This window comes from Geospiza fortis, unplaced genomic scaffold (assembly GCF_000277835.1).
Source record: "Geospiza fortis unplaced genomic scaffold, GeoFor_1.0 scaffold59, whole genome shotgun sequence".
NCBI lineage: Eukaryota > Metazoa > Chordata > Aves > Passeriformes > Thraupidae > Geospiza > Geospiza fortis.
In genome coordinates this window covers 2,855,341-2,864,330 of record NW_005054381.1, presented here as the reverse complement: position 1 = coordinate 2,864,330, position 8,990 = coordinate 2,855,341, and the positions used below count along the sequence as shown (strand labels likewise).

Sequence of the window (8,990 nt, the reverse complement as noted above, 5' to 3'; positions counted from 1 at the left end):
TCTTCTCTTCTCCAGGAGAACAATCCCAACTCTCTCAGCCTTTCCTCACAGCAGGGAATCCTGCCTAACAATGCTTCCTTAGAAAGAAAACAACTCCTTGAGTCCTTATAGGAGAGGCTGGAAGGCCCTGGTTATCCTGGGAAGGACATCCTGCAGGTTTGTTTGGAAGAAGGCAGAGGTGTTCTGTGCCCTACCTGTGATTCTGATTGTGAAAAGGGATATTAAATCCCTAACATACTTCAATCAAGGGAAAAGGTGGTGAGTAACAGCAGCTTGAAACCTCCCGGGCAAGCAGAACTCCCCACAGAGGAAAGAAGGGGCCAAACCCAGCAGCACTAATATAGAGATTTTATTTCGACTGTATCGAGTTGTACAGCACATTTTGTTTGTCACAATGCCATCAAACTGACTGGAGTTTTTGGCCAGCACATTGTGACGCTGAGACTCACAAGAGCTAAAAGCAGTTTGGACTAATGGCCTGAATGGGAGGGCCAGCAGTACCTGGTTTCTGGCTTCCTCATCACTTGCAGTCATTCCAACATGTGCGAAACAGAAGCAAATCCAAGTTCCTTCTGCCAGACCAATGATCACGCTTCCACATGTCCAGCAATGACTGCAAGGTACAAGGCAGGGGAGAATCTGAAGCAAGGTGCCTTCTCTTCCCAGAGCCAAGTTGTTTGTTCCCAGTATGGAAAAGAAGCAGAGTCTAAGTACAGGGTCTTCAGAAGATGAGCTTCACTTACATATCAGGATTTACAAAACCAGAGGCTGACAAGTCAAAGTGCAGGAAAGGGTCCTTGTTTCACTCCTTCTGATGGAGATAACAAACCATTACTGAAAGATCTGGGAGATCACAACAGAGTCAAGTCCTTTGCCTTGTTAGCAGACCAAGGTCCTCCCTGCCACAAACCAAGTCTCAGCTCCTGAAGTGCAGAATATATTGGAAAGAAAACCTACATTTCTGCAAAAAAACACTCCACTTTCAAACTCTTCTTCCTGACTAGTATCCACAGATGCCTTACAGAGGAGGCAGGATGGATACTCCTCAAGGGATCCAGGGATTACAAGCCCACTGAAGCCCACTTTATAAACCATTCTTCCTTTCTAAACCCAGTTCTTTGTCCTTAGGATGAGTTGGGATTCCTGCTCTCTAGTTTAAAGAAGAAGCAGAGAGGCATTTACAAGTTGGCAACTCTGAACTTTGACCACTGTACAGGAGACAAAAAAAGAAGTCAAATTCAAGAGGCATTTTAGGTAGCACTGGGGCAAGTCAGAGAGATTGTTTCCACCACTGAACAAATGCCACATGTCATGGTTATCACTGCAGCTGTACACCCTAAAGTGAAAAGCACAGACCGTAGTGTCTATGTCAGCCAGTGTCCTTCCCCACCCCCGATTTGGTATCGATGCTTCATTCTCCCTTCTTCGGGTTACATTAAGTGCACAGAAATATATAGCAGCATTTGGACTGAAACCCTCACATACACCAGACAGCACATTCCAGGAGGTAAAACAACACATTATGGCCTATACCCTCAAGGTATCAAGTTTTCAGGATAAAGAGCAGTAGGAAGTGGAGAGCTGAGGGCAGAAAAGGGGAGGAGGAGCAACACAGGAACATGAGTTCTGTTTCCATGCCAGGAGAGGATCAGGGTGCCATTCCTGTGTTAGCACCAGGCTGTGCACAACCGCAGACAAAGCAGAGGGGCAGAGCAGAAGTGAAAAGCCAATCTCCCATCTCCCCATGGTGTTGGGGGCAGGGACAAAGTCCAGTGTGACACTGATCCCAGTGGAGCCTGAAAATGGGCACGATCTGCTCAGCCCTTTTCAGCTGGAATGAATTTCTCTTCAGAGCCCGAGAGAAAATCAATTAGTGATGGCTAGTGAGTCTTGTTCACCAAGCTGATCACAAATCACACTCATGGGAAGAAAATCTACAGATCTGCTCCAGGCTGAGGCCCTTCCAACACCCATGGGACCATTGGGAGCTTGCCCTCTTCCTTCTCACACAGCAGCCTGCCTTTGGAGGGGGAGGTCGTTCTAAACATGCCTTTCTATTGCTTTGGGGGGACTTTGCACAGGCAAACAGCTGTGAAAACGTTGCTTTCCAGACCACAAAAGGAAGAGGTTGTGATCTTTTCTCAGCCCTAGGCCATGAGGGCTACAACACACGGGCCCACCGGCTCCGGGGTGGGGACACAGCAAACTTTGATCTGAGCTCCTCTGCTCCAGCCCAGCAGCGAGGCTGATGTAGACAGTGCATTCCAGCTTCGTGTTCAAGTGTTGCGCCAAAGGCCTTCACAGTTACCCTGGAGGCAGAGTCACCTTTCAAACCCACGAGAGAAAAGGCTGGGCTTAGACAGGTCCTTTGTCTGGCATTCAGCTGGAAGCTGTGGCAATGGGTTTCTTCATATGTTGGCTCATGAGCTCCCTGGCACGAGACACTTGGATATGGTCAAAACAGGAGTTACAAACGAGGACAGGGTCGTACAACTGCTGATCAGGGATGGGCAGCTTCAGATGGCAGCAGGTAGCACAGAACACATTCCCACAGTTCCTGTCAAGGAGCAAGAAAACCAGTGAGAAGAGAGCTGAGACCACCACAGCAGAACTTTAGCAAGTACAAAAGGTCCAGGTCAGGGCAAAGCACCAGCATGACTGAGGATTGTAAATGTGTTTTTTACACTGTGGTCAGCAGTGCAAGCAAACTGCTAGTGCTGACAGGGACTCATTGCTGTCCCAGAAAGGGATCAAAGGCCTTGGAAAAATAGAAACAAGAACAATGTAGAATGGAACTCTGCAGGGAACTGATGAGGCCTGGCATGTAGTGGAAAGACCTAAAAGCTTCTCCTGGGAGCTGGAGGGAACAGACCTGGCAGAGGGGCATTTTGTGACACCAGGCCGAGGGGAGGATGGGCCCAGAGCGCTGACATTTTTACCTGCAGTGGTGCCTCCGTTTGGCCAACCAGAACTCACAGTCACAGTTGAAGCAGTGTGAGGCCATGTGGTCTGGGACCCACCGCGTGACCTAGGGCAGACACCAGTTAGCTCCCATCTGTAACGCCTCCAGTGACAGCTCTGGGCAAACTGGGGGTGGCTTTGGGCCACACCTCACAGTGAGCCTACCCCACCTGAGCCATTAGCAGCAGAGGATGTGTCAAGGACATGCTCACTGCCTCACTTCTGCAGCTGTGCCCACCCAGGTCAGCTGCAAAAAGCATTCCCTCCCACTGCATCACAGCTCCATGATGGGACACATACCTCAGTCTCCTTCTTATCCACAGGTTCCCAGCTTGCTTCTGACAAACAGTCCTCACTGTGGTCCGAACAGAAATCCTCCGTGTCACTGCCGTCTGATTCCTTAAGACACGTCTGCAAAATGAGACCAGGTCACCAATCCCCTCTGCTGCTGGGCACACACTCCAGGGCACGCCCTGCTCCACACACTCTGTGCTGGTGAGGGGCACCCGGGTGGCTGCCGAACCCCCAGACATGGGGCAAAGCATCCATGAGTGTGTAGGAGTTTGGTCCTCGAGCAGCAGAGATACCTCTGGGTGGAGGAGGACATGGCCAGGACAGGGACACGACTGACAGAGGAACAATCTTTCCCACCCCCTCTCAAAGGTATGGAGAGCTGTGGGTTGGAGAGGGAGGTGTACAGAGGTACAGGAATCTGGCGTGGGGTGTGAGCGGCCTGTACTCACAAAGTCATCCTCGTAGTCCATGGGGGGCTCGGCCGGAGGGGCGCAGAAGTGGCGAATGTCCAGGCGCAGCTGCACTGCCGCAGCCGGTGCTGGATCACATCCGTGGGGAAGGGCAGCCCGTCGTCATCCGGGTAGATAGGAGGCACAGGAGAAGGACATTTTGGTGGCAGATGCTTGGGACCAGAGGCTTGTTTCAGGTGACAGGGCAGCCACAAACGGCTGGGCTTCCCGAAATGTGCGCTCACATGGCCAGCACAGGCCGAGGGCTTCCCACCTTCCCTGCCAGACCATGGGCCACTGAGGCACAGGCCTGGGGCCCGCAGGGGTTTGCTGCTCAGCCTCTTGCTGCAGCAGCCATAGGAGAGGACGTGTCTGGGGGTGGGGTCCCCATTGGGGAGCGATGTCACCATGCCTTGAAAACTGTCCCAGTTGCACCCCAGGAAGGAGAACTCGCTGCTTTGGCTCTGGGAAATGGGCTTGTGCCATTGCTCCAGCAGGAGCCTCCCCGGCTGGCCAGGTTCCTCGAAGGGCATGCTCCGGCCAGCATCACCTCTGCCCTTGTCTGCATCTGGGCATGGGATACGCAGGGCAGGGCCTGGGATGTCCTGAGAAGGGGTGCCTGGTGCCAGGGACTCCTGGCTGGAAATGTCTGGGCAGGTGGTGATTCTTTTAGGACAGCCTCCACTGTTGGACACAGTGCCAGCAGCCTTCAAAGGTTCCTGAGGGGTTTCCAAATGCCTTCCAGAAGTGGTGGAAACTTTGTCACTGTTTTCCTGTCCAGAAGGATTTGGATCTGGACCTCTGCCATCCAGTTCCTCTATGAGTGTTCCATTTCCCCCTTCCACCTCCACAGGGACACTGCTGGCTGGCATAGCAGACTGGCTGCTGAGCTGCCTGCTCGGCCCTTCGTGCTCAGCATGGCTGCTGCCTTGCAGGAGAGGGTTCTCTTTCTCCTCCTCCCTGTGTTGTGCCTCTCCTGTGGTCACTGCAGCACCTTCACCCCCTTCAGTGTTGGCATGCCGGGCTTCCAAGCCCACCCGCACCTCCTGACAGTGGTTGTTCAGGTTGGGGTCACTGGATGTGCGGGTCAGAGGGCTACTGGAGTCACAGGCTGAGAGCAGGTCATCCATAGATCTTGTCTTCGGTAATCTAGAACCCAAAAGCAAAGCACAATAAACCCCTCAAAACTTCCCTGACTTCACTCAAAACTGAGATGAGGACAGGGAAATATTCTCCATTACAGCTCCAGCAGTCAGTGGAGATGGGCAGTGCAGCTACAGGAGCTGAAATGCACAACAACACAGTGTGGCCTCCTGCCTTTGGGGTGCAGCAGGGACTTCTGTGCATTTTCCTTCTCTAAGTGGCTGGGGCACTGCTACAGAGCTCTTGCTCCCACAAGGAAGATGAGAACAATAACAGAGAAACTACAAGAAACTACAAGAAGGGCAGGAAGATCTGTGGGTATGCAACACCCTGAGCCTGAAGCTTTAAGCTCTTACCTGTCCAAACACCTGCCACTGAAGTCCTGGCTCTGAGATCCAGGTGGCATGTAGATGTCCATGTCCTCCTGTCCCAGAGGATGCGGCGAGGAGGCCGGGAGGTACACGGCTGTCCAGAGGTGCAGGGCGCGCACGTGGCACACGGGATGCAGCACCTGTGACACCGCCCGCATCAGAGCCCGACGCCTCGGAAACCCCTTCAGCCCCTCCCCAGTGCCTGCCAGGGGAAAAGCCTGGAAAGTGGGGTCAGGAGCTCTACTGACCTGCTCGGATCCGGGCATGTAGAGCAGGTTGTGGAAGTTCTTGTTGCCAGCCCGCAGCAGGGACCACACGGAGCACGTGCGCTTGTAGATGTTGTGCATCTCGCGCTCGCAGGGGCTGTTCCCCAGGAAGGTCCCGTAGAGGCAGGAATACGTGTGCTGCACCAGCTTCACCTGTGGCAGGGAGGGGGAGGTGCACTCAGAGCCACGGGGAAAAAGGGGGCTCCTGCCTACAGGAGACATGTCTTCCCCTCCTCTGGGATGACTCATGCACTGCTTACCCGGGGTGACCTCACTGCTGTCCTTGCTTCCACACTGGGCAGGACAGGGATCACTTCAATTGAAGGGAAAGTAATACTCAGCTGATACCAAACCCATCCCTCTAGAACCAAATGACTCTCTAGAACCTTGTCCTGCATTTTTTGGTAAGACAGATTAATTTTTTCCCCTATTTTCTAAAAAATATTTCAGACCCATATAGCTCTGAGATATGCAAATCAAACCAGTGCTGCTGCTGGCATCTGAATTCCCTGGGGTGGAAAGGGACTGGAGAAGGGATTCAGGAAAACCAGAGTATAACAACCCTCCACCACCCCTTCACGGGAGAACAGATTTAAACTAAAAGAAAACAAATTTAGATGAGATGTTACAGAGAAATTGTTCCCTGTGAGGGTGGTGAGACCCTGAACCAGGCTGCCCAGAGAAGCTGTGGCTGTCCCATCCCTGAAAGTGTCCAAGGCCAGGCTAGACAGAGCAATCTGGAGTAGTAGAAGGTGTCCCTGCCCATGGCAGGGGATGGATGGAACGAGATGTACTTTAAGTTCCCTTCCAACCCAAACCATTCTGGGATTCTGTGATCACATCACAATGTCCCAGGCCCTGCAGACCTCTTTTCTTTCAACTCCAGTACTGTAAAACATCACGACCTTCCCTCTGTCTCTGCTCACATGTATTTCTTACCAGAAAAGCTTCATTAAATTCGAAGAGGCAGGGAAATTGCTTCAGAAGCTGATGAACAGCATCCAGCCACTGGAGAAAAACTGGGCACTGCTCGTTCTGATCCTCCACCTTTTCCTGGTGTCCACAGCGATCCCCAAACTTGTGACCAAAGTCCAGCCAGTCCGATTCAACGAGCACCTGGAAGCCCTGTGATTAAAAGAAAAAACAACTGCAGAGACTTTGCCGAGGACATGTGGCAGGACAAAGCAAGCCCCATCCACCAGTAAGGGCTGGGAAGGAGGCTACTGCGGTGCCTGGTTTGGGAGCAAAGCTCACCAGGGTTGAAGGTTTCCAGACACAAACTAACAGTTGTTAGGTCTATGCAGTAACCAGCTCAGAGAATTCATAGTAGGGAAGCAGCTGAACTTTGAGCACAAGATGGTATTTCCCACGGCACTTCCCCAGACTGGGCAGAAGAATGAGGAACAGTTACCCAAAACAAGCAGGAAGAGAACAGGGAAAACTCAACACCCACCACAGCAACTCAAAAACACCACTAAGCTTATTCCCAAATGCAGTGCTGCTCCTTTCCACGGGGATTCCAATATAAAAGCTGCCTTTGAACAGAAATGAACTGCACCAGAGCACAATCCTACCTCCATGGTCCTGTAGTAAGGGTCCAGGAGAATCTTTGCCAGCGCCACAATCTGCGGAGTCCTGTCCCAGCCGTCGGAGCAGTGAACCAGCACCGGACGCCCTTCTCTGTCCACGGCACTGGAGACCAGCACTGCTGCCTTCAGCATGACAGACAGATGCTGCAGCCACTTGGTGCTCTCCAGGGCTGAAAGCCAGCTGCAAAGGGGAAAAAAGGCAAGAATGGTTGCTTAGCTCTCCATTGAAAAAAAAAAAAATACATTTTAACTTCCGTTTTCTTGGAGTCCTCAGCGAAAATCAGTCTTTTCTAAAACATGTTCCAGAGGAGCCAGGGAGCCTGGAAAGAAGGGCAAAGAATCCAACCCCAAATTTAATTTTTCTCAAATACACCCACATTTTAGAAGCCCCCAGAGGATACACACAACCAGGTGACACTGAGACAGTGCCACAATCCCTTCTGGATTAATGGATCAAAATTAGCAGCATTCAAGCACTGTGAACACTTTCCCATCCCTCCATTTTCTGAGTTAGAAACCTGGGATAAAAAAAGGAAAACAGAGTGGAACCCCCCCAGGTCATTGACAGATATGGCATCAAATTCAGCTAGAGAAGAGTCACTCACTTGCTGGGGTCTGGCACTTGACTGCAGACAGCACGCAGATACTGGAAGCTGTTCCGGATGGAGTGGATGTTGGCCATGCCCATGAACACGACTTCACAGTTGGGATAATACTCTGACACAAGAGACAGGAACATTTAGAGAGAGCTAAGGAGCTACAGAACATTCTGAGCTGGAATGGACCCACAAGGGTCATCAAATCCATCTCTGCCCCAACTGCAGCAACTTCCTCCACACCCCAGTGCAGCCATCCCTCCCATACCATCCCTGGTGTCCATGGACTCACTAAGGTTGGGAAAAACCTCCAAGATCATTGAGTCAAACCATTTCCCAGCACTGCCAAGGCCACCAAATCCCCAAGTGCCATATCCATGGACCTGTTAAACCCCTCCACAGATGGGGACTCTTAACACTGCCCTGGGCAGCTGTGCCAGGGCCTGACAACACTTCACTGAAGAAATTTTCCCCATATCCAACCTAAACCTCCCCTGGCACAGTTCGATGCCACTTCCGCTCATCCTGTGCCTTGTTCCCTGGGAGCAGAGCCTGACTCTCACCTGGCTGCCCCCTCCTGTCAGGGAGTTGTGCAGAGCCAGAAGGTCCTCCCTGAGCCTCCTATTCTCCAGGCTGAGCCCCTTCCCAGCTCCCTCAGCTGCTCCTGGTGCTTTAGACCCTTCCTTAGCTCCATTCCCTCTTCATGGTCTTTCTTGTCCTAATGGGCACAAAACTGACCCCAGTGGCCAGATAAGGGGGACTGTCACTGCCCTGTGACCACTTTATTGCTGGTACAGCTCAGGTGTCATTGACCTACTGCTCACCTGGGCACACCTAAATCCATGTTCAGCTGCTGCCAACCAGTACCCCCAGGTCCTTTTCTACTGGGCAGCTTTTCAGCCACTCTGCCCCAGCCTGGAACATTCCAGTGGGGCTGTTGTGAACCAAATGCAGGACCTAGCACTTGGCCTTATTGAACCTCATCCAATTGGCCTTGGCGTGTTGATCCAGCCCCTCCAGATCCCTGTGAGGGAACATGCTCCCAGAGACCAAGCACCAAAATGCTGTCCCAGTCCCCAGCTGTGCCCTAAGAGCCACTGCCAGGTTCAAGAGGAAGATGCTCTGCGATGTGTTTGGCCCTTAGTACCTTCGCATTCGCAGCCGCCTCCCTTGGCCCTGTTGGCCACAGCTGCCGTGTAGGACCTGGCATCGAGGATCAGCAGCTTCTGAGGGGTTCCTGCATTCTCCACGCCCGAACATGCTGTCAAGGATGAGTCTGCAGGGACACACAAGGACTGAGCTCCTGGCACCTCCCTCCCTC

At 52.3% G+C, this 8,990-nt stretch overlaps 1 protein-coding gene across 1 annotated transcript in view; it reads right to left on the bottom strand.

The window, feature by feature from the left end:
- Positions 1-331: 331 nt before the first annotated feature.
- Positions 332-8,990, bottom strand: part of MTMR4 (myotubularin related protein 4) — a 35,632-nt gene continuing 26,973 nt past the window's right edge. The window contains 11 exon segments of the mRNA XM_031060366.1: positions 332-2,557; positions 2,940-3,028; positions 3,262-3,372; positions 3,705-3,778; positions 3,781-4,853; positions 5,204-5,358; positions 5,467-5,637; positions 6,424-6,609; positions 7,059-7,254; positions 7,679-7,790; positions 8,817-8,984. Of these exon segments, the coding sequence (XP_030916226.1) occupies positions 2,380-2,557; positions 2,940-3,028; positions 3,262-3,372; positions 3,705-3,778; positions 3,781-4,853; positions 5,204-5,358; positions 5,467-5,637; positions 6,424-6,609; positions 7,059-7,254; positions 7,679-7,790; positions 8,817-8,984 (2,513 nt within the window). The 3' untranslated portion in view covers positions 332-2,379.